The sequence below is a fragment of the Aegilops tauschii genome, chromosome 7 (assembly GCF_002575655.3).
Source record: "Aegilops tauschii subsp. strangulata cultivar AL8/78 chromosome 7, Aet v6.0, whole genome shotgun sequence".
NCBI classification, from domain to species: Eukaryota; Viridiplantae; Streptophyta; class Magnoliopsida; order Poales; family Poaceae; genus Aegilops; species Aegilops tauschii.
The window spans coordinates 628,528,961-628,555,199 of record NC_053041.3 but is presented as its reverse complement, the minus strand read 5'-3'; the positions used below and the strand labels follow the sequence as shown (position 1 = coordinate 628,555,199).

General features: G+C 46.4%; 1 protein-coding gene and 1 pseudogene across 1 annotated transcript; both read left to right on the top strand.

The window, feature by feature from the left end:
• The first annotated feature begins 9,265 nt into the window (after positions 1-9,265).
• LOC141027549 (uncharacterized) lies at positions 9,266-12,108 on the top strand. Its single transcript, XM_073504618.1, has 3 exons — positions 9,266-9,533; positions 9,633-9,685; positions 11,479-12,108. Exons 1-3 carry the CDS (start codon positions 9,266-9,268, stop codon positions 12,106-12,108), a joined length of 951 nt encoding a protein of 316 aa, XP_073360719.1.
• An 8,458-nt stretch (positions 12,109-20,566) lies between these two features.
• LOC109772673 (receptor-like cytoplasmic kinase 176) lies at positions 20,567-22,079 on the top strand (annotated as a pseudogene).
• The last annotated feature ends 4,160 nt before the right edge of the window (positions 22,080-26,239 follow it).

Genomic DNA, 26,239 nt, shown 5'->3' with positions numbered 1-26,239 from the left:
GACTTATTTCAAAGGTGGAATTTAATATGATACTCCCCCTTGGACGTGGACAATATTTGTAAGTATGTAGAGTTAATACCTAGCAAAATTCCCCTGGACCTCCCTGTCGGCGATAAGACGTGCCATTCGTAATCAAAACCACATGAAAAGTGGTCCAGATCACGTGTTGGAAAATCACGTTTACCCGACTCAGTGATAGCCACAAAGTCCAACGAATGATCCTTTACACAATCGGCAATGTGTTTGTGTTTAGCCAAGTCGCCAAGACCTCTGCTATTCCAGAACATGCCTTTCATGCTGAACCAACTTTATGTTTAGAGACCTTTACTTTCTTAGAAGAGCGCCCTCTTTTCTTTGCTGAGTTAGACTTGTTCTTGCGCACAGTCGCGACAAGCTTAAAAAGCGTAGTGTCACGTACAGTGTCATCAAGGTCTACTTCAGTCGTGTCTTTAATCAAATGAGAGAGGAGCTTTCCTTCATGATTGGCATCAGCATCATCCACCTCCTCATCTGACACGAGAGGGTCGACAAAGCTCGATAACTTCGGAGCAACCGTAAGCCGATCGAAATCCACTTGTTTTAGAGCCCTGACCGAAAGATCTATCTCATTGTCATTACGTCCTAGTGACACCCCAAGTCTAGTAATATTTGAAGATACTTTGGAATTATCAAAAGACATAAAAGATTTACTAGAGGGGGTACCTTCGAAGTCGAGGTTACGTGCAGCAGTCCTACGCATGGCCTTCACCATAGTGTCCTCGTCGGTGGCTGCTGATCCGTCAGCCCCTACCTGATGACGCCCGCTGCGCCTCAGCGGTGAAGGAGTGACATCGGGCTCGGAGCCCATCACCTCGACTCCGCAAGGCGTGGTGGGCTGCTGCTGCGATGAAGAAGAAGATAGAGAAGGCTGCTCCTCAGCCTCCTCAAGCCCGGGAGACGGCGTCCCTCCCGGTGACGGAGGAGTTGAAGATAACGTGCGAAGCACCGCCATGGCAGACTCCTGGCTAGCTCGAACGGACTGGGAGAATATCACACCACGTCGAGTCGGAGAAGCAGGAGTGGGCGATGATGACGGCGAAGGAGCGGTTCCCTCCGGCACGGGGCGCCCGCGAGTCCCCACATGGGGGTTAAGCGGTGGCGACCAGCAAGTCGAAGGTGGCGGTGTCTAGGGCCGTGGCTCCGACGTCGTAGGAGAAGCAGCCCTAGACGAAGTATACGACCCCGAGGAAGAAGACCCCCTTAATGGCGATGGAGCAGCCATGGCGGGTAAGCCTCGATGAGGGCTCGTAGGTGTGACGACGGAGGCCATCTGCATGCGAACCACACCACCCGATGATGTAGGGTCCGAGGAATTGTTGGATGATGTAGTGGGTTTAGACCTCTTGCTTGGATCATTGTTCCTCACTGAGTTCTCCCTGTCATGCCCCTTGTTGCCCCCTGGATCATCTGCATGGGAAACCAGAAGGTTACTTGTTGGAAATATGAACAATTTACCATATAATTTTATTAACAGAAATAGTAGATAAAACATGACTATTGTAGCAGAGATAAAACAAGTCATGCATTAAGATAGAGAGAAGGTAAATAGTATCTGCATATATGAAATAGCACTACTAGGGAAAAGCCTATACACAGAATCTTACCAGCAGCGCGCTTTAAACAAGGCGCTGCTGCTAAGTAGCAGTAGCGCGTGCGCACAAAACTCGCTGCTAAAATAAATGTATCAGTAGCGCGCCCGCTCTAAGACGTGCTACTGCTATAATTGCCGCGACGCCGCCGCGAGGCTAGTTCTAGCAGCAGCGCGTTAATATGAAGAGCGCTACTGCTACGGATCATAGCAGTAGCGCATTTACACAATAACCGCTACTGCTAAGTTTAGTACAAAAATTTAGTCCCACCTCGCTCCGTGAAGAGAGTTTGTACCACCTTAAATATGTTACTTCTCAAGCTTTCACAAGCACTTGATCTTCATTGAACTCTATGTGTAGAATTTGTGGCCGCAATATGAGTCTTCACCAGTTCCTAAACTAGTGAGGACTCATATTGACAAATCAGATTGTACACAAAAAGACCATTGATGATCAATGTATTTTTTATGTCTATTTTTACATGCTGACACATAGCAGTAGCGCGTTCTTTGTGAAAGGCGCTACTGATAGGTCGTTTAGCAGTAGCGCCTTTTGCTATAGCGCGCTACTGCTAAGCCATTCCATCTCCCACCCCCCACTCTCCTCTATCCGATCCAAATCACACTCACACTCACTCGATCTCCCCCTCAACCCCCCGCGCCGGTCCTCCCCCGTCGCCCCTCCTCCAATCTGCGCCGCCGCCACCTCCTCCTCCTCGCTGGACTCGGTACCGGCCTCCTCCTCCGTCCTCCATCCACTCGCCGCTGGCCGGCCCCTCCTCGCTCCGCCTTCCTCCTCCGTCCTCCCTCCACTCACCGGCGGCCGGCCCCTCCTCGCTCCGCCTTCCTCCTCCGTCCTACTCTCTTCTCCCTCCTCGAGTGGCCCCTCCTTCTCCCTCCTCCCTGCTACATTTTGATTTAGTAGGCTAGTTCATGTGCAACATTTTGATTTAGTTGATATGATTTAGTTGATTTAGTAGGCTAGTTGATTTAGAACATTTTGATTTAGTTAATTTAGTAGGCTAGTTGATTTAGTTAATTTAGAACATTTTGATTTAGTTGATTTAGTAGGCTAGTTGATTTAGTTGATTTAGAACATTTTGATTTAGTTGATTTAGTATGCTAGTGGATTTAGTATGTAGTTGATTTAGTTGATTTAGTATGCACCATTTGGTAGATATTTTTGAAAAGTTTTTTCAGCAATAGGTGCCACCGAAATGCTTTGGTAGGTGGTACCTTGTCATCTAATATGTTACTAGATCTTAGGATTATAATTGTCCATAAAATTGCTTCTCGCGGAAGAACCTGGTGGAAGATGATGAAGATGATGAAGATGACGAAGATGATGAAGATAATGAGGACCCACTCGATGAAGATGATGAGAACCCACTTCATAAATCCATCGTAGCTCAAAGAATGAGGCTGAGCGAGGAGGAGGTGTGCAACCTATGGGACATAATTCCGCCACGTGATAACTTTGTCAGGGTGCCATTCGTGACCCGCCTGACAAGTACCATGGTCGATCGGCATGAAATGGTATGTTATACGTACTGACTGTAGTAATTTGATGATATATATATGCTTTAATGTTATCCTTACAAATGCAAATTATCCGATGATATGCTTAGTGAATCCGATGATATGCTTAGTGTAGAGTCCAATGATATGCTTTGTGGAATCTAGTCGATGATATGCTTTAGTGTAGAGTCTGATCACATGCTTATTAGTGTAGAATCCAAGGAACTATTAATAGTGTAGATAATCCATATATACTTATTAGTAGAATTCATGATTAATTAGTATAAATGTGTAGTACTGTGTCTTTTGATAGTGTAGAAATCTAGACTTAATAGAAATATATTTGCACGAGTATGTGCGAGGCTATTTATTAATTGATATGTTTTTCTTATTCAGAAATTGCCAAAGAACCTATCTGTGAGTTGTGGTATCGAGCCTGATGAAGAAGGCTCAGCTGGACTACGCCTTACCGCAAGGGGCTCCGTCACCACCTGTACTTACCACATGGACACAAATGGTCGCACACACTTAAACTCGGTTGGGTGGAAGAGATTCCTCGTTGGCAAGAATCTTCGTGTTGGACAGGCCATCCTAATTACTGTCAGGAACACCCACCGCCCAGGCTTGAGGATGATGATCATCGTCGATATCATCTAGAACTACATATGTGTGTGTGGCTATATCATCTAGAACTACATACGATGATCGTCGTCGATATCATGTACAACTACATATGATGATCGTCGTCGATATCATCTAGAACTACATATGATGGCCGTCGTCGATGTCACCTAGTACTGCATGAGGATGCATGTTGAGTATATATGAAATTGTTATCTAGTACTCCCTCCGTTCCAAATTACTCGTCGTGGTTTTAGTCCAAATTTGAACTAAAACCACGACAAGTAATTTGGAACCGAGGGAGTACTACCTAGTACCTATAATGCTTTATGAAATTGATATCTAGTAGTACCTAGTATCTGAAAATTGCAGTTTATTGAAGCTGAAACGGGGTAGGAAGCCGGGGGGAAATGATGAAAGGTATAGCAGTAGCGCGGGTCCAGGAAATCGCTACAGCTAATTAATAGTAGCGCGTTCCGGAAATGCGATGCTGATATAGTCAATAGTAGTAGCGCGGGTACAGACCGTGCTACTACTAACAGTTAGCTGTAGCGCCTTATTGGTAGTGCGGCTGCCCGCGCTGCTGATAGCCTCAAAACCCGCGCTACTACTAGGGTTTTCCCTAGTAGTGTAGAACCGAACATATCTAGAGCAGACACTAGAGCAAGAAGCTGTGGTAGAACCTCAAACAGAAAGAGCATGAGAACATATGGAACAGGAGCAGAAGCACCGTTCTTGGGGTCGGTGTCCTCGCCAGCCATGTTGTCGAAGAGGTTGTCGACGTCGGGGAGGAAGTCGTCGTCGGGGAAGTAGTCGTCTGAGTCCGGGCTGTCCGTGACGAAGAAGTCAGTAGTCGCGCGGAGCGCTTCCCAAAAACCTTATCACCCTTCTCCCGTACCAAACTCAAAGAGGTGCGGTTTCGGAGGCCTACTGTCCCGACCTGCGGTGCACGCCGCAAGACGGAATGAGAAAGATCGTAGCAGTAGCTCAGTGCTCAGGAACTTGTAGGCGAGAGGAATGTGTTGTTCTGGTGTGTCCCGACCTGCGGTGGACGCCGGGATGGGAAGATTGTAGCAGTAGCTCAGAGGGCAGCGACGGGAGGTGAAGCAAAAGAGGGAAACAAAGCGAACAGACTACAGCCGAAGAGGTGCATCGTTACCCGTCGTGCGTGGCAAAAATTTAGACATCGGCTCGGCTCATTCCCGCAACCCGTGGCGTGGCGGACGGCGGAGGAGCGTGCGTGAATGTCCCTCTTGTTCTCATGCTCATACATGTTGGGAAGCATCCTCCCTTAAAAGAAGGTCCAGCTCCCATCAAACTAGGAATGTGAGACCAAACTTTGGTTCCACCTCTTGCCTTGTACGAATGGGCTCAATGTGCCTCTAGAATTTATTAGAAATTTCTGAAATTGCTATTGGGCTGGCCCAAAGTAGACTAAATTCCAGCATTACTGGGCACAGCTTTAGCTATAGAAATTTACAACGTTGTGCCAGATGCAGCACGCTCTACCTTGCATTATTTAGTTGCCACCGGAGACGGCATTGCCGCGAAAAAGACCTTGGTCCTGCCGTGTCTTTCCCCTGTCTATTGTATTGGTACTTTGCAGAAAGGTTTAACATTGTAGCAGTTTTTTATGGTTAGATGGTACTGGTCACAGCTTTTCGACGAGAGACAGGAGTAGTCGTAGGTGCCTACATACATCGAAATACATATATGAGTCTGGAAACATCGTGGCTAGGCACCTCAACCTCTTGCCCCTATATGCCCGGACAGGCGATCAAATCACTGACCGGTTAAAAACGAACCGACCCAAACGAACATCTCAAACCGGATTCTAACACCCGGCATGACCCGCACCCCTTATACGAGGAGGCCCGGGTGCAACCGGGCGCGTCTGCCACGTCGGACCTAGGCCACGCTGGTCCGTCCGATCCCACATATATTTATCTCATCCGCTTCCCTGATCAACCCTAGTCATTTCACTCCGCAATCCAAGCTCCCGGCCGGTGATCTCCGGCCTTTTTCGGTATGGCGGGCAACGGATCTAACTCTCCGACCAGTCTGGATCCATCGACTAGGGTGTCGTTCCGTGCGGGTTGAAGGAGGCAATGGCCGTCCACATTGCATTCCACCGCTCCTGGGGTACTACGCCCGACCGAGGGCGGGACCTGTCCAGCGCGAGTCCATTGTGTTGGCGCATCAGCGCGAGTCTAGGCGAAGAAGGATCAGCATCCGAGTTGTAACATAACGACATCGTCTTTAAGGGGGTGATCGTTGGAAGTAAACCCAACATCCGGTAGGACTACATGTGTGTACGTGTTCAATTAGTGCACCAATTAGCAACCTTGTAGGGTTAGTATACTTAGCTGACTCGCATTTGGAACTAGGCAGCCTAGCTTGTACCCATGTAGATCCCTATAAACATCATCGAGAAATTCAAATAATAAGTGTCACACGTGTGGGACGGAATATTTCGGTCCTGATATACAACTAAAGTTGCCATCTAAAACGAAAAAGAAAACAAACTAAAAAAACTAAAACTTACCATCTGAAAAGAAGGTTATCACGCTTGACAATTAAAATTGTTATCCTCGCGTTACTAAATTTGCCATAAAAAACGTTCGGCTTGACGATGTATTCGTGCCAGACTTGTGAAACTTATCAGGTCCTAAAGAAATCAACAGGTACGATGCGTACCCGCGGCCATAAATCCAACGAGTTCTCGCGTGCATTCGTGTGTGTCCAGCTGGTCGACTCGATCAGCTTACTGTTGTGTACGTGCGTGAATTGTGCTGTCCCGGCCGGAGTAGGTACTCGTGCGGCGTACATAGCTATTTTTTAAAGAACAGAGAGCAGCTGTTATTTAAAGAACGAAATTCCTGGGAAGTGGATCCAGCATGGAATACCGATGTCTGGTGTCCAGGTCAGCCAGAAGGTTCTCAAGCGGATCAAAAGGTACTGACTGTCCCATTCATATCGAATTTGCTTTCAATTTTTAGTCACACAAATTTATCCGGTGTTATAAAGTGGAACTGCAATTATACGTCTACGGCTTTTGGCACTTCATAATTCATGTTTAGATAAATAAGTTCAACTTAACTACTTCCTTTGTCCAAAATAAATGTCTCAACTTTAATACAACTTGAGACACTTATTTTGAGACCGAGGGAATATGACATAGTGTCCAATACGAATGGCTTTAAGGGCTTTTTATTTAAGTAAACTATACTATTCCTGTCGTGTTTATATGTTCGATATGCAGATGAGAAATAGTAGCTCTTTTGGGTGAGAGGTGAGGTTAGGGTACTGATTTTATTCCGAAACCTTTTATATCCAGCAGTTCACTACTGTTCATATTTTTATGGGTCATGCTTTGTTAGTTGCCAATTAAATTAAGCTGCCACGTTTTCTGTTCTATTCATATCTATTCAAATTTGATGCCTTGTAAGCATTTGATAGAAGTTCAGTTGGTAAAAACTGGTTTCTCTAAACAAGATTTCAGAAGTTTCCATGCAGCCATGCTTACCCATAAGGACATACACCGGAACAAATGGAGTTACCAATTCGTGGAAAAAAAAAACACTATGATAAATATTTCATATGTAGAAAAATATTGTGATAAATAGCAAAAAAGAAAAAGAAAATGAAAGGGGAAGCCGCCCTAGCTAGCTGACCTTGGAATTGTTGAAGTCGAGGTGGGAGGGGTGGTCGGCCGACAACAAAATGTGTTGACGGCGAGGTTGTGTGGCGGTCGGCGGCGAGCTTGGGGCCGCAGCCATGCTGAGAGGAGGATGCTGGCGAAGCCGGATCCGACCGGTTGGCTCGCACGGCCGCGGCCGGTGGGTACGTATAAGTTTTGCTACGTATATATGTGTCTTACTAGGACACACTTATCTGGAACATGGCAATGGGAAACATGAGGAAAAAGATATGGATTGGGGCGAATGGCTGTTAGCGCCCATGATTACCCCACCCTTTGCAAGAGGGAACCCGGCTCCTGGGCACAGAGGCGGCCGTCGGGGAGGGGGGACTGGAGGTCGACCTAATGAAAATTAGCAGTCGACACAGAAGAATGTGGCATTGGAGGGGGATTTGGTAGACACAGCTAGCAGTCCTTCAAAAATTCCCCTTGCTGAGGACCCGGACAGACTTATGTCTGGTAGGAAATGGCTGAATTTTGAAACCCCTAGCACGAGTATCTTGCACATGGGGGGCTAGTTACTGATGGTACAACGGGTAAGGAGTTTGTGCTCTTCGATGAAGGGAAAACTCCGTCTATGTCGCCTGGTGAGGGTGTGGACGATACAGATACATCCTCGCAGGACTCTAAGAGAGCAAAAGTGGACAACCTCACTGTGATGGATTCCAGTGATAAAATATCGCCGGGTTCCAAGAGGGAACCTGTCCGATCGCAATGAAAATCGTAAGTTGGAACAGCCGGGGGTTGGGTAAATCCTCGGCAGTGAGAGCTCTCCTGGAAGTTCAGGAGAGGCTTAAGCCAGATGTTCTTTTCCTATCCGAGACACATCTGACTAATGCTAGGGCAGAAAAAATGAAGAGAAAACTCTCCTTTGATGATATGATCCTTTGGAAGAGTGATGGTAGGAGTGGTGGCTTGCTACTCCTTCGGCGCAATGAGCTCAAGGTCATTTCGAGAGAGGTACATTCAAATTTCTTGGACATTCGTATTGACGAAAACAGTGGTACGGGATGGCGTATTACTGGTTTGTACAGAGAACCCAGCGGTGACCGTAAGCACTTGACGTGGGAGTATCTTCGCTCCCTACAAGGTCTGGTCGATCTTCCTTGGACCGTCCTAGGTGATTTTTACGAGATCTTGATGAATATGGAAAAAGATGGGGGTGTTTTGAGATCCCAGAGAAGTATGCAAGCATTCCGTGACGCGCTCGATGACTGTAATCTCTTTGACATGGGATTTGTTGGGGATCTTTTTACATGGAGAAGAGGGAAGGTCCGCGAGCGGCTAGCTCGGGCGGTCTATGATCAAAGGTGGAACACCAAATTTCCACTAGCTAATGTGATTCATGGAGAATTCTCAAAGTCTGACCATAGACCAATTCTTGTGGATACAGAATACTTGGCTGATCCTGATGCTCCTAGGCCAAGGAGAAGGAAAATGTTTGAAGCTCGCTGGTTATTGGAGGAAACAGTGGACAACGTTGTTGGGAAGGCCTGGGAACATGCTTGTCTAGGCCCAGGTGATCTGGCCCAGTGGGTGAAAGCAGTGCACGGAGCCCTGCATGCATGGCACAGGCAAACTTTGAAGGAGCCGAAGAGGCAACTGCGCGCCCTCCAAGAAGAGCTAAATAGGGTGATGTCGGGTGCCTTGTCGGATGAGGCGACTGCAAGGCAGCAGGAATTGCAGTTGCAGATTGAGCATATCCATGAGATGGAGGAGATGCATTACCTCAACGGAGTCGTGCCAATTGGTTGATGCGTGGTGATCGGAATACGTCGTTTTTTCATAGCTTTACATCTATGAGAAGGAAAATTAACCTCATCAAGAAACTGAAAGACAGAAATGGAAATTGGGTGGAAGATAAGGCAGATCTGCCCCAGCATATTTGTGCGTATTTCCAGCAGCTTTTTGCTACGGAAGCTGTTGATATGAGTGACGAGGTTATTCAGAAGGTTAATCCCTGTGTTACTCAGGCAATGAATGATGCATTATGTGCACCGTATACCAGGGAGGAAGTAAAAAGGGCTCTCTTTAGCATTGGTGACCTAAAGGCACCTGAACCGGATGGTTTGCACGCCATTTTCTTTAAACGGTACTGGTCCCTTCTAGGGGATGATCTCACTGATGAAGTTTTGGCGGCTCTTAATACCGGTCTCATACCGGCAGATTGGAACGACACTACTATTGTGCTGATTCTAAAAGTTGATAACCCGGAAGAGGTAACCAAGTTTCGCCCAAACAGTCTTTGTAATGTTATTTATAAGGTTATTTCTAAGGTGCTTGCAGGATGACTTAAACTCATTCTACTAGAGATTATTTCTCCCAATCAAAGTGCCTTCGTGCCGGGTCGATTGAGTACTGATAATGTCCTAGTGGCTTATGAATCCTATCATACTATCAAAAAAAGAAGACGGGGGAATCTGGACTGTGTGCTATCAAATTGGATATGCACAAGGCTTATGACAGAGTTGAGTGGGGGTTTCTGGAGAAGATTCTTCTTCGTCTGGGGTTTGACCCCGGGTGGGTAAAGATGATTATGGCATGTGTTTCTTCAGTACAATATCAAGTCCGGGTCAATGGAGAGGATACAAAAAGATTTTGCCCCTCGAGAGGGCTTCGTCAGGGTGATCCTATTTCACCTGACCTATTTTTGTTGTATGCAGAAGGGTTATCTATTTTTTTGATGCGTGAGGAGGAATCTGGTAACTTATGTGGTGTTAAAGTGTGTCGTGGGGCTCCCTCTATCATACATCTTCTATTTGCAGATGATTCAATCATTTTCATGAAGGCGGATCAGGACAATGCACTTTCTTTGCAGAATGTGCTGCAAGCCTATTGTGCAGCGTCCGGACAGTTGGTTAGTGATGCGAAATCTAGCATTTACTTTAGCCCCCATACAGATGTGCACAAGGGAGGAGATCTGTTCGATCCACAATATCATGACCGAAGCAATACCAGGTAAATACTTGGGGCTGCCTGCCCAAGTTGGTGTCCAGCGATCTGATAGTTTTCAAGATCTTATTGATAGAGTGTGTAAGAGATTAGCAGGGTACAAGGAAAAAAATCCTCTCCTATGGGGGGAAAGAGGTTCTGATCAAGGCCGTGGCTCAGGCTATTCCTACGTATGCGATGTCAGTTTTCAGGCTTTTCCTAAGCAGGTAACAAAAGGGATCACAGATGCTATGACCCATTACTGGTGGGGAGACGAAGACGTGAAGAAGCATATACATTGGATTGCTTGATGGAAAATTTTCATCCCGAAGAAAAGGGGTGGCATGAGTTCCAGAGATATTCCATGCTTTAACCTCGCTATGCTTGCTAAACAGGTTTGGCGATTACTTTGTGAACCGGACTCTCTCTGTGCAAGGGTACTAAGGGCGACATACTTCCCCTCGGGTGACATTCTGAATGCAGAAATAAAGAAGGGCTCGTCCTTTACCTGGCAGAGCATCCATGCGAGAATTCAGTGTTTTAAGAAAGGTTATATTTGGAGAGTGGGGGATGGTGAAAGTATTCATATATGGGACGACCCTTGGATCCCTAACTGCCCGTCCAGGAATGTTCTGACTCCTGGGGAAACATTGTATTGACAAAAGTGGCGGAGTTGATAAATTTGGACACTAACTCTTGGGACGAAGATCTCATCAGAAGTTTATTTTACCCGATTGATGCCAACCGGATCCTCAATATCCCTTTGGCGCTCAATCAGATGGATGACTTCGTATCGTGGAACCACACTAAATCAGGAACATTCTCGGTAAGATCTGCATATCATGTAGAATGGGAATTTCAGCACGGGAGGAAACTTGCACGTACAAGTTCTCCTAGTCCTGTCCAAGTCAACCCCGTGTGGAAGTTAAGTGTACCTGCAAAGGTTAAAATCTTCTATTGGCGCATGCTAAATGGAACCTTGCCATGCAATGGTATTTTGGCAAACCGGCATATCAAGCCTAGCAGCCTGTGTCCGGTCTGCTGGATTCATTGTGAGGACATCAAACATGCGTGCTTTCAGTGCTGCAGACTTTCTGAAATTTGGAAGAACTTGGGAGTTCATGCATCTATTTCAGAATTGTGTGTGGACAATACAGGGATGGGTGTGCTAGAGACCATCCTCAAGAAACAAGATGTTTCATTCACACATCTACCTGGAGTTGGACTGAAAGAAATGATAGCGACGGCCTGTTGGTATATGTGGTGGGAACGCCGGAAGATCGCCCGGGAAGAAGCTGTTCAAACCCCAGCTCGATCGGCCCAAGCGATTGCGGCTATTGTCACCAATTATGTTCGGTCTGTTAAGAATCCCAAGATTCGAAGACATGGCTGGGAGAAGCCTAGAGAGGGTTTTGTTAAACTGAACATAGATGCAGCCTTCAATTTGGAAACTGAAACTGGTGCTACAGGAGCTGTACTCAGAGACAATAATGGCATGTTTATTGCAGCAAGCTCCTGCGGGATAGCACATGTGGCAGATGCATCTTGGGCTGAAGCTCGTGCGCTGCGGGATGGCTTAATTCTTGCGGGCCAGACTGGGTGCAATCAAGTGCTAGTTAACAGCGACTGCATGGATGTGGTGGAGACGATGAACGAGGGAGGCCGGTCGAGTTCTCCTGCTGCTGCTGTTTATGAGGACTGCATGTTTTAGCAACGAAAAAAATAGCGCGCTACAAAATATAGCGAGGCCCTTCTCCAAATGCTACACAAGTTATAGCGTGCTAATAGCGTGCTATATTTCAAAATAGCGTTTGCAAAAAAATTCAAATATATCTAGAAATAAAGTATTTAAGCAACTAAATTTTTGCTAGGAGCAAGCAATATATGCATCAGGGCCAAATCTAGGACATAAAAATTGTAAGTCTCAAACAGTTTCAAGATAAAAAGAATGAGAAAGGTAGTGGTCGTGGGTTGGTTTTGGCCTGCTGGGCCTGCTGGGCTGTGGTTGTTTAAATTTTGCATGGTCTGCATGTTAAAACGTGTAACGCTACAACGTTATAGCGTGTATAGCGCGCTAATTACGCAATTAGCGCCGTACGATTTTGCCAAAACGTAACGTCTCCCTTCCGAATATGCTATAACCGTGCTATAACGGCGAAATAGCGTGCTACTTTTTTTTGTTGGTTTTTAGCCCTGAATTTTTCGAGTATTTCCTTTGTTCACTGTCCTATGGAGAGTAATATAGTGGCACATGTGCTTGCATCTAGGGCGAAAGGTGACCTGTCCACTGTTTGGCAGGGCAATCCGCCAGGTTTTATCACTGATGTACTTGCAAATGATGTAAGCCTATTTGACTCTTAATAAAGTGCTATGATGGCTTTCCCTCAAACAAAAAAGAACGAGATTCCTGGGAAGTGGATCCAGCATGGAATACCGATGTTTGGTCTCCACGTCAGCCTGAAGGTTCTCAAGCGGATCAAAAGGTACTGACTGTCCTAAAAAATTCATATCGAATTTGGTTTCAATTTTTAGTCACCCAAATTTATCCGGTGTTATAAAGTGGAACTGCAATTGTACGTCTACGGTTTTCGCACTTCATAATTCATGTTTAGATAAGTAAGTTCAACTTAACTACTTCCTTTCTCTAAAATAAGTATCTCAACTTTAGTACAACTTGAGACACTTATGTTGAGACCGAAGGAGTATGACATAGTGTCCAACATGAATGGGTTTAAGGGCTTTTTATTTAAGTAAACTATACTATTCTTGTCATGTTTATCTGTTCGATATGCGAATGAGAAATAGTAGCTCTTTTGGGTGAGAGGTGAGGTTAGGGTACTGACTTTATTCCGAAACATTTTATATCCAGCAGTTCACTACTGTTCATATTTTTATGGGTCATGCTTTGTTAGTTGGCAAATTAAATTAAGTTGCCATGTTTTCTGTTCTGTTCATATCTATTCAAATTTGATGCCTTGTAAGCATTTGATAGAAGTTCAGTTGGTAAAAACTGGTTTCTCTAAACAAGATTTCAGAAGTTCTCATGCAGCGATGCTTACCCATAAGGACATACACTGGACAAATGGAGTTACCAATTCATGGAAAAAAAACACTATGATAAATATTTCATATGTAGAAAAATATTGAGATAAATAGCAAAAAAGAAAAAGGAAATGAAAGGGGAAGCCGCCCTAGGTAGCTGACCTTGGGGTTGTTGAAGTCGAGGTGGGAGGGGTGGTCGGCCGACAGCAAAATGTGTTGACGACGAGGTTGTGTGGCGGTCGGCGGCGAGCTTGGGGCTGCAGCCATGCTGAGAGGAGGATGCTGGCGAAGCCGGATCCGACCGCTTGGCTCGCACGGCAGCGGCCGGTGGGTACGTATGTTGGAAATATTAGTACTTTCCCGATTAGACTAATCCACGAGTAAACGGTAAGCATGGCATAAACAGTATGCATCTCATAGCGATACCTAAGCATACTAGCACGTACTGAACGTAGAAGCGAACCATCTATGAGCAGCACATATACGGCTAGCACAAGTATGAGTAAACAAGGGATGAACAGATCATACACTCCGGTTGGCCAGGCCAACGCGGCGGCGCTAGCAGCAGTCTCGGCGTCGTCCGTGGCCTTCTTCTTGGCGGCAGCGTCGTCGGCCATGGTGTCGATGCAGGGGAAGTAGTGAAAGCAGAGACAGACGGAGTTGGGGACGGATCGGGAGTAGTCGCGTCGAGACGCTCCCCAAAAACCTTATTGCCGTTCTCCCGGGCAGGATCTCGAATGATAGGGTTCTAGAGGCACCTGCTCTCCCGGCCAGCCATGCACGCGGTCGTCGGGATGGGGTCGCCGGAGACAGCGCAGAGTGAGGAACAGTAGATGGCGGCTAGGTTACACGAGAGGGAGTGAGTGAACCGAACTATGTCACTCCACTGGCCAGAGCCTTCTTATATAGTCCGTCGGGTAGAAAGTCGTGGGCCTGGGCGGAGGCACAGTCGACAGTCCAGCGTCTCGGACAGTGGCCCACCTGTTAAGGTTCGGCTCGGCTCATTCCCGCAACACGCGGCGCGCGCGCGTCGTGACGAGGCGAGGCGTGTCATGGCAGGCGGCGGCGGAGGAGGAGCACGCGTATATCACTCCTCTTCCCAAGCTCCCAATGGCAAGTGGTAGAGCAGCCCTTATAAAGGGGTCTCAACTCTCCTCAACTAGCAAGGTAGGACTAAACTTCCCACCACCTGCCATATCATACATGGGCCTCAAGATTAACTAGGGATCAGTGTCTTATATGGGCCTAAACCCATCCATAATCATCAATCCCCCACCAGATCTCGATGCACATAAGTTTGTCAACTGTTCCACACAATGTTTGATATATCAGAAATTTGAGTCATAATCCATCACTAGTGGAGACTGTTAAGTTGAACTTCCAACTAGAGCAAGAGGATTAGACTTATTCACAACTGAACAATGGACTATGCCTTGAATTGTCAGTTTGGTGTGCAGAAGTTTCGCCTATTGTCAGCTGATAAGTGGCTACTGAAGGCTAAAACCCACGGGTGGAGCTTATTAGTCATACTCCGTACCTTCTCATGAGCTTCCTAGAGATTACCCAATCTCATAGACTGTGACCAGCAGTCGGGCTCGCATAGGTGTGTTCCTTCAAAGAATGCTCTGTAGGTTAGCATCTTGCTTACACAAGCTTTGGAACACATTAAGATAAAGGTCAGCCTGCGTTACAGAATTGAGAGTATTACTACATCTCCAACGGAGTGGGTTTATTAAGGATACTCTCCTCAGTTGACCGCTGGATTGTTTTCCCAGGTCCTAATTCACGGGATCTCTGATCACATAGGTTGGGTTACCCCCATGCCAACTTACGTATGTCTCATACCCATCTCCCTCGATGCATTTTCTATCACAATCCGTGATAGCCCTTTTGTAAAAGGGTCTGCCAGATTCTTAGCCGTCTGGATATAATCCAACGCTATCACTCCGGAGTTTCTTGTTTTTCTGACAGATTTCAATCTTCTTATTATGAGCTTTGTGGATTTCATGTTGTCCTTTGAACTCTTAGCCTTGGCAATCACCGTTTGATTGTCACAGTTCATAAGGACAACCGGCACTCGTTTATCAGCCACCGGCAAATCCATCAAAAGCTCTCAAAGCCATTCTGCTTCGATGCATGATGTGTCTAATGCTGTGAGTTCTTCTTCCATAGTCGATCTGGTTAAGATCGTCTGCTTGCAAGACTTCCAGGAAACAGCACCACAACCAACTGTGAAGACATGTCCACTTGTGGCTTTCATCTCATCAGCATCAGATATCCAATTTGAATCATATAGCCCTCAAGTACCGTCAGGTACCCCGAATAGTGAATTCCATAGTTCGCAGTACCTTGCAAGTAATGCATCACTCGCTCAACAGCATGCCAATGCACATCTCCCGGATTGGAAACAACCCAGCTCAGTTTGCACACAGCAAATGAGATGACAGGACAAGTAGCACATGCTAGGTACATCAGTGAACCAACCACTTGAGAATATCTCAATTGATCTACAGTCGTGCCTTCGAACTTCTGAATCCGCACGCTAGGATCATATGGTGTTGCAGAAGGTTTGTAGTCCGAATATGCAAAACGGCTCAAAATCTTCTCAACATAGTGGGATTGCAAAAGTGTAATTCCACCCTCAGTATTTCTCAGTAGCATGATGTTCAAGATAACATCAGCCACGCCGAGGTCTTTCATCTCAAAGTTATGAGATAGAAAAGCCTTGACCTCCTCAATGACCTTGAGGTGGGTCCGAAATATCAGTATGTCATCGACATACAGACACAGTATAACTCCTTCACCCCCACCATAGCGATGGTATACACATTTGTCAGCTTCGTTAACAACAAAACCAGTAGATGGCAGAGTAGTATTGAACTTCTCATGCCATTGCTTAGGCGCTTGTTTCAGGCCATACAAGGATTTCACTAGCTTGCACACCTTTCTTTCGTGACCATTTACTACAAAGACATCTGGCTGTTGCATGTAAATTTCCTCATCCATTTGATGAACGAGAGGACCATGCGAGGCAGCCAACGCGAGTAAAACTCGAATGGTTGTCAGTCTAGCCACAGTTGAATAAGTGTCGAAGAAATCCTCTTCTTCTTTCTGGGTATAACCCTTGGCCACAAGCCTAGCCTTGTACTTCTCAACAGTACCATCGGGCCTAAGCTTCTTCTTGAACACCCACTTACATCCCAATGGTTGACAACCATAAGGACGGTCAGTGATTTCCCATGACCCGTTAGCCAAGATGGAATCGATCTCGCTACGGACCGCACCCTTCCAGTAGTCAGCACCAGGAGATGCATAAGCTTCTGAAATGGAACTGGGAGTGTCATCATCCACGAGGTACACGAGGAAATCATCACCAAAAGACTTTGCAGTCCTTTGTCTCTTGCTCCTAACAGGAGCTTCCTCGTCAGCCTCCGTGGAACTCTCATTACTTTTATGTTCATAGTATTCCATCGGAATGGCAGGTTCAGGAGTCTCATCAGATTCTAGTCTAGAAATGCTTTGCATATCTCTCATGGGGAAAATATCCTCAAAGAATGTAGCATCCCTAGACTCCATGATCGTACCGACCTTCACGTCATGTACATCAGATTTCACCACTAGAAATCTATAGCCAACGCTATGCTTGGCATAGCCAAGAAAAACGCAGTCCACGGTCTTTGGTCCCAACTTGCGCTTTTTGGTTATCGGCACGTTGACTTTCGCCAAACAGCCCCAACTGCGCAAGTAAGAGAGTGTAGTTCTTTTCTTTTCCCACTGCTCATAAGGAGTAGTCTCATTATCCTTTGTGGGAACTTTATTCAGGACATGACATGATGTCAATACAGCCTCCCCCCACCATGCCTTGGATAAACCCGATGTATCTAACATGGCTTTAACAAAATCAGTTAGAGTACGGTTTTTTCGCTCGGCAACCCCATTTGACTGGGGTGAGTAGGGAGGCGTCCTCTCATGAATAATACCATGTTCCGCACAGAATAAATCAAACTCATTAGAAAAGTACTCTCCACCACGATCAGACCGGACTCGTTTTATTTTCTTCTCAAGTTGGTTCTGAACTTCAGCCTTATAGACTTTAAAGTAGTGTAGAGCCTCATCCTTAGTATTTAACAAATACACATAGCAAAATCTAGTGGAATCATCAATCAGAGTCATGAAGTATTTGTTTCCACCTTTAGTCAACACACCATTCATCTCCCAGAGATCTGAATGTATGAGCTCTAATGGTGCCAGGTGTCTCTCCTTCATAAGCTTGTGAGGCTTACGAGGTTGCTTAGCTTGCACACATGCATGGCACTTATAGCCTTTGGCTAAAGTGAAAATCGGGATTAAATCCATCTTAGCTAGCCGTGTCATACAACCGAAATTTATGTGACAAAGACGTGAATGCCAAACCTCAGATTCGTTCACATTAGAATAAATTTGGTTCACGACTTTATTACAGAAATCCTCTAGGGAAAGATGGAACAAACCACCACAATCATATCCTTTTCCAACAAATAGTCCATACCGAGATACAACTACTTTGTTTGACTCAAATACTAACTTAAATCCTTCTTTACATAGAAGGGAGCCACTAACGAGATTCTTCTTGATGGCGGGGACATGTTGCACGTTCTTTGGTTGCACAATCGTTCCCGAAGTAAACTTCAGATCTACCGTGCCAACACCATGAACAAAAGCATGCGAGCCATTCTCCATCAGGACTGAACAATCTCGTGCGACCTGGTAAGAAGAAACACATCAGCACACACATGAATATTGGCCCCAGTGTCAACCCACCAATCGGTGGACTCACAAACTGAAAGTATGGTAAACAGATTACCATACCCAGATGCAGCATCATTGTTGCTCAGAGTGATATTCACAGACTTGTTCTGTGCTGACTTCTTGTACTTGTTTGGGCACTTGTTTGCCCAATGTTCCTCTGAACCACACGTAAAGCAGCCATCTCTCTTTTTGTCTTTCTTCTTACTCTTCTTCTTAAAGGTAGTATTCTGCTGGACAGAGTTCTTTCCCTTGAACTTGTGGGAGTTCTTCTGCACCACATTGGCGCTAGAAGAACACTCTGCCCCTTTCACGTGTGAGTCCTTTGCTCTCGAGTTCTGCTCAACACTGAGATGACCAATGACATCCTCAACAGAGAATTCACGTCTCAAGTGCTTGAGAGAAGTAGCAAGTTCCTCCAACTAGGAGGGTGTTTTGCAATAATGCAACCCGCGACAAACTTGTCCGGTAACTCATACTTCAGGAGCTCCAGCTCCTTAGCGATGCACTGTATCTCATGAGCCTGGTCCAATACAGGACGGTTATCAACTGCTCCATGGCATATAGCTCACTGCCACCATCGGTTGCACCGAATTTGACTTCGAGCGCATCCCACAAGTTTTTGGCAACCCGCATATGAATATATGTGTCAACCAACTTGTCTCCAATCACACTCAGAAATGCTCCCACAAAGATTGTGGCGGCGGCAGCAGCCGCGTCGGCGTCGTCACGAGAGGGAGTGAGTGAACCGAAATAGGTCACTCCACTGGAGAGCCTTCTTATATAGTCGCAACCCGCGGCGCGCGCGCGTGTCGTGTCGGGCGGCGGAGGAGGAGGAGCGCGCGTGTATCACTCCTCTTCCGAAGCTCCCAATGGCAAGTGGTAGAGCAGCCCTTATAAAGGGGTCTCAACTCCCCTCAACTAGCAAGGTGGGACTAAACTTTCCACCACCTGCCATATCATACATGGGCCTCAAGATTAACCAGGTATTAGTGTCTTATATGGGCCTAAGCCCATCCATAATCCATCAACGTATAGGCCCGACGGCCGAGGGGAGGCCTGGCGGCGGCAACGGAACCACACAGCAAAGATTGGCGGCATGCTCCCGATTGACAATACAATGGGAGCGGCGGCAAGGGTTTGGCCGGTTTCAATTTCTCATAGATTGCCAAGTACCTTTAGTCAGGGTCTCGGCAAACCTTGCCCAACGTCAGGGGGCGTCAGCAGCAAACGGCCGTGTCATCTAGCTCCTATTTGCCAGGTGCCTTCCACAGGGTTCTCGGCATACTGTGTATAAGCCGAGTTCCTTTATGTTTGCCGAGTATGTACCGGGCAGGGCTTGGTAGAGCTTCCAATGTGTCGTGTCCTACTGTTTGCCGAGAGCCACACTCATCTTACATTGCTTTTGCCGTGATCCCGTGATACGTACTAGGCAAATTGGAATGTACTCCGTAACGGCGATTTTTCCAGTATTGCCGACTTATGGGACTACTGTACTATACCATGAATATAGAATAATGCTAATGTGTATGGTTGTCTATCACGAGCCGGAGCCTGCTGCCTTAATATAAGTAATAATTAAATTTATCATCCCTCTTTTTCTGTATTCATTAAATACTAAATATACAGTGGTACTCTCTCCGTTTCTGTTTAGTTTGCATAGAAGATTTGGTCAAAGTCAAACTTTGTAAAGTTTGATTAGCTTTGTAGGAAAAGATATCTACATTCGCCCCTATGGGGATTTCATAGCTTGTGCTTTGCCTTTCATGTAGGGGCCTGAAACTCAGTTATCTTGTGTGTGTTCAGACTTTTAGTTGCATCGTCTGTAATAATTCTGCTGCGGCTACTTCTGGCTGGAGCCGAGAGCTGTTAACAGTATGCTTTGGTTGGCTTTGCTTTTTCAATAAAAAGTTGGGGCAGGGGGGCAACCCCTTTCATTTCAGAAAAATATCTACATTCGAACTATGAAATTAATATTATTAGATGCATGATCAAATTTATATTGTAGATGTTGATATTTTTTTCCTATAAAGTTGGTCAAACTTTATAAAGTTTGACTTTGACCAAATCTTATATGCGGATTAAAAAGAAATGGAGGGAGTACTAGTTGTGGTAGCTGAGGACCGGAATAAATAATTAAGGGCAGCGTTGATCCAGTTGGCCTTTGTTTGGTTTTCACCTTGAAAGATACGCGCTTTCTGGTGGACATCAAGGAATCAGCATTCACACTTGTGAGCGTTTACATCTACTCAGTAGTAGTCAATCATCACTTTTAATTTAAGGCTATATCAACTTTGCTCTGTCAGGGCAAGAGGTCTCACTCACCTTCAAACTCTCCATCATCTGCTGCTTCGTGGAGTTTGGTTTGATTTGATACATCCTACATCACCGTCCATGGCAAACTGCTTCCGGAGGCCGTCGACGACGGTGCCCGCAGCCCCTAGGAGCGAGGACGAGATCCTCCAGCCAGCCAACCTCACAAGTTTCACCTTTAAGGACCTCAAGAAGGCCACAAGGAACTTACGGCCGGATAGCGTGCTCGGTGAGCGGCTTCGAATCGGTGTTCAAAGGGTGGGTTGACGAGGCCTCCTTCGCCCCGGCCAGCCCTGGCACCGGCATCCCCATCGCCATCAAGAAGCTCAACCAGGATAGCTTCCAAATCCAAAAGGAATGGCCGGTCAGTGTTGCTCACTGCTTAGTGCCAAACAATTTTCAACTCAGTACCAACCAATTCCAATCCAATCATGAATCTGTTTCTGAATCTCATTTGCAGGATGAATCGAGTCACCTAGGCCGATTGTCGCACCCCAATCTGGTGAAGCTGCTAGGGTACTGCCTCGAAGACGAGCTGCAGCTGCTAGTCTATGTGTTCGTGCCGCAAGGAAGCTTGGAGAACCATCTTTTCAGGAGTAATTAACAGTTCACCACATAATCTTCTTCTAGCCTTCCATTGATCAGTTAACACCTCCCAAATTAGTTACTACTGGGGGGGGGGGGGGGGGGGGGGGGTGAGATAATAACATGTTTAGTCGAATGATGATGTAGGTACCTCACATCTCCAGCCACTGTCATGGGATTTGAGGATGAAGGTTGCTCTTGGGGCAGCCAAAGGGCTCGCATTCCTCCACAGCGACAAGGCCAATGTCATCTACGGTGATTTCAAGACGTCAGACATTCTTCTTGATTCGGTATGTTTCTGTTCTTTCATTCTAATTGGATTGGGAAAGTGATTACTCTTATTAATGCTATTTTTGTCAATTGATGGAATATGGATTGCAGAGCTACAATGCAAAGCTGTCTGATTTTGGGAAGCGAAAGGAAGAACCAACCATTGATCCGGGCTTTTATGTTGATGAATTGCCGAGCTACTATGCAAAAAGGCTGTCTGATCTTGGCTTGTCGACCGGTAATACAGAGCTTGGAGCTTAGTCTGTTTCTTTAAAGCAATGATCAGCTGCATATGATATATTTACATGCTTTGGTGTTTGCTGAAACACTTCTATCCATTTTCTAAAACCTCCAATTTATAGTGTATATTTATATACTAAAAAGGCTATGAAGTTTAAGCATCATAGTTTGCTTCTCAGGGTTGAATGATTTTGTTGCTATGCAGCAGCCAGTACGTATGGTTGTTATGAAGCACTACGACAAACAGCGAAGAACGCTATTAAATTTTGGGTTGGTTGTTGAGGTCTTGAGGAGGTCATATTAGTTAGGTACAGCTCAACTGCTCCAATATTTTTTATGGTTTCAGACCTAGCTTGACCCCTTCACCATATGATATATTGGCTATATACGCTTTAACTTTAGGGAGTAAGAGCCTAGCAGGTGATCGATCCATAAAAGGATCCAGCACAATCTTGCAGCTAGATAAGCATCCATGTACTTTCTACCAGCTGGTCAACGGCGGGGAATGAGCAGTGTAGTGCAATCCTCATACAATATTGCTAATGTGTTGCCCTTTATCGAAACAAATATTGCTAATGTGTACGTTAATCCATGTTGGGTTATATCCAAGCTGGATCATTGTCTGTTCCTCTGCAGTATCTGAGTATGAACTAGTCGCAGTGACACTGCATTTCGTTAGAAAGAATATGAACTACTCCTAGTCCTTTCTGAATCTTTGCTTTGACAGAGGACCCAACGGCAGAGAGCAACGTGTACAGTTTCGGGGTGGTGCTGCTGGAGATACTAGCAGGCCGGCGCCGACTGGACAGGAACCGGCCATCCGGTGAGCAAGACCTGGTGGAGTGGGCGCGACCGCACCTGAGGAGCAAGCGCCAGATCTCCCACATCCTGGACGCGCGGCTGGGCGGACAGTACTCCCTCTCCGGCGTGTGGAAACTTGACTTTGTCAGTTGATTCCTTTCTTGCTGAAGTCCTTGGTTCGCCACTCCATTTGATTGCGGCCTATTTTCAACACTCTTATTGCTATATGCATGCGCCTGGGGAGCATACGAGGCTCTTTTACCTATTAAGTATCTGATGCTCCATGCTGTACGGAAATAATATGTACATATTGTACCATACATATGACTCGACCTTCTGTTTGAACTGGTGAAACACAATGTCAGATCATTGTGTTTGTGGGTTAACCAACGAGTGTAAACTCTGCTAATCCACATATGTAACTGGCTCCTTTTCCTTTACCAAAAAAAATTGGTATTACAGGATTGAAACCAGACAGTTACTGATATTGTCGCGACATTAGTTCAGTTGGCTGAGTTATGGATGGATGGATGAATGATGCCCTCGATTTATGGAACTACTGTACTGTAGCTTGAATAACGAGATTGCAGTTGCAGTATACTAATACAGAAGCACTGCTAGTGTATATGATTATCTATCACGGATGCACTGACTAGTGCCAGCTGTCGTGTCGCCTCCCCCGGCGGCGGCAGGGGAACCCTAGCCACGCCGCCGCGGCCCCCTCCCCACCTCGTCCCACCTCCTCGCCGCCGCCTGAGGCAGCCGCCGGGCAAGCCCGGGGCGTCAAGGATGGTGGCGGCGGGGCCTCAGTTGCCCTGCTTCTGCGTGGGGAACCCCGGATCTAGAGCGGTGGCTTCATTGGAAAGGCACGGCCGGCTAGCAGCCTTGCCGGCGGTGGATCTGGTGTCCCGTCCGCGCGGGCGGCGGGATCCGGTGGTCGTTGGCGGCCAGCGGCGGCTCCTGTGGCGGCCGGTGCGCATGATCTGGCGCCTCCCCTCCTCCCCTGTTTGGCGTGCAGGTCAGCCTAGTCGGGCCGCGCTTTCTCTTGGTCGCCGGTTGTGTACAGGAGGCGCTGGTGGTGGCGGGGATCTAGTTCGGGCAAAATCCCTGGCCGGCCTTGACCGGCCGCGCCGACGGCGACGCCTGAGGGCGTCGTTCCCCTCCTTGGAGGCGTCGGTATTAACTGATCTCCTCACTTCACCTTCTCCTAGGTCTCCCAGGCGAAAGCCCTAACTTTGTTGGGCGGCGGCGGCGCTTACGGCGCCGTTCCCTTCTTGAAGGCGCCGCTTTGGGAACCATGGGGTTGGGTGGCGCTTGTGGGTGGTGGGCGACGGCAGTGGTGCGGCCCTATCCTAGCATGGATTTACGTCTGTTGCTTGGAGATGGACTCGCGTAGGTGGAGGTCGTCGGCTGCCGTCGTGGTGGCGTCAATGGCGGAGGACCTGCCAAGGCTCGCATAGGTGGAGGTCGTCGTTTGACGTCATGGTGACGTCGATGGTGGAGGACCTATCAAGGTTGTCACCTCAATCTGCTATGAAGATGGACTAGTGGAAGACGGCGGCGACGACACATGTGAGTGCGTCGAACTGGTTTGAGCCCATGACCTGGCAGATGGCTCGGTCGGGGCCTCCGGCTTTAGATGTTAGGCTTAGGTGAGAGGTCTGGGTATGTGGCCTAGCTTGCACCCCTTCATTATTTGGATAGAAGTAGCGGCAGATGTTGTCAACATGGCGGATTCAGGCATATTGTTGTTCTACTTTATAAGGTCCTCGAGAATAATTAATAAAATGGCCACATGCATCTCCCAGATGCAGAGGCCGGAGGTCATCTTCCTTTTCTAAAAAAAGGCTGCTTTAATATAATGTAAGTAAATTAATTATCCCTTCTACTTCACGTCCATTAATTCTGAATATAAAATGCTAGTGGTAGTTGTTGTAGCTGAGGACCGGAGTATATAATTAAGTGCAGCTAGTGTGCATGCATATCATCCAGTTGACCTTTGTTTGGTCCTTCCCTTGAAAGCTACGCGGTTTCTGGTAGACATCGAGGAACCAGGATTCACACTTCAGTAGTCGAGTCAATCATCACTTTTAAGGCTACTCCCTCCGTTTTTTAAAGAGTGTACTTCCAACTTTGTTGGAGGGTCAAATTATCATAACGTTTGACCGAGTTTGTGGCAAAAATATATCAATGTTTGTGAAACGAAATAGGTATATGATGAAAATATATTTTATTAGAAATCTAATGCTACTAATTTGATGGCATAAATGTTGATGTATTATTTGGAAGTACACTTTTTAAAGGACAGAGGGAGTAGCCTTAAAAGCTGTCTGATTATCCTATTGGCTTTCCCGCAGAGTTCTATCAATGCTTTTGGGATGTGATTAAGGCAGACTTGGTTCAGTTGTTTACCCAACTGCATTCTGAGGACCTTGATATTTCTCGTTTAAACTTTGGGAAAATTATCCTATTGCCTAAGATTAAGGAGGCTAGTCGTATTCAACAATATCAACCGATTTGTCTTCTGAATGTAAGTTTTAATTTTTTTACAAAGGTAGCGACTAATCGGTTGAATGGTGTAGCTGATCATGTCGTAAAACCCACTCAAACAACATTTATGAAAGGACGAAACATATTAGATGGAGTGGTCGTCCTGCACGAAACTGTACATGAACTGCACCGGAAAAATTTGAACGGTGTCATTTTTAAAATTGATTTTGAGAAAGCCTACGACAAAGTTAAGTGGCCCTTCATGTTGCAAACCTTGCGCATGAAGGGGTTTTCACAAAAATGGTGTCGCTGGGTTGAGAGCTTTGTCTCTTGAGGTAGTGTGGCCATTAAAGTTAATGGTGATGTTGGCAACTATTTTCAGACACGTAATGGGCTTCGTCAAGGCGACCCCGCATCTCCCATTCTGTTTAACATAGTCACTGACATGCTAGCTACCCTTGTTGAGCGGGCTAAGCTGGATAGTCAAATTAGTGGAGTCATTCCACACTTGGTAGAAGATGGTCTATCCATTCTACAATATGTGGATGACACGATACTATTCTTGGATCATGATTTAGATAAGGCAAGAAATCTCAAGCTGCTCTTATGTGCTTTTGAGGAACTTACAGGTCTCAAAATTAATTTTCATAAAAGCGAACTTTTTTGCTTTGGCAATGCTGCAGAATCAGCACCCGAATATGCCGAGATTTTTGGATGCCAGCTTGGGCAGTTTCCAATTCAGTATCTGGGTATTCCCATACACTATCGGCGGTTAACTATCGCTGAGTGGAGGCATGTGGAAGAGAGACTTGAGAAACGATTAGCCAGTTGTGTCGTGGAATTGTCACGACAGATGTCCTCGTGTAAGGACTTAGTCGTGGAGCCATCGCAGCTAGGAAGCTTAAAGGGGTTAAACGGGACAAAGGACACGAGAATTATACTGGTTCGGCACCTTACGGTGAAGGTAAAAGCCTACTCCAGTTGAGGTGGAATTACTTAGGGTTTCGATGACCAGGGAGCTTAACCGCTATGCCTGGCTATCGATCTGATGTTGCCTGTCCCTTAACCGCCGCCGGGTTGTCCCTTTATATAGAGAGGTTAACGCCCCGCGGCTCTTAGAGTCCTGGCCGGCTTATAACAATGTCCGGCTCGGACTCTTTAACTATTCTTGCCTTACACTATAAGTCACATCATAACGGCGGTTTATCACTACGGGCTCTAAGCCACCTCCGGGCCTTAAGCCCATTATTGAACCGCCATCCTCGAGCTTGATACTGGGCTTCATGTGATGATCATTACGATGTAACCCGGCCCCT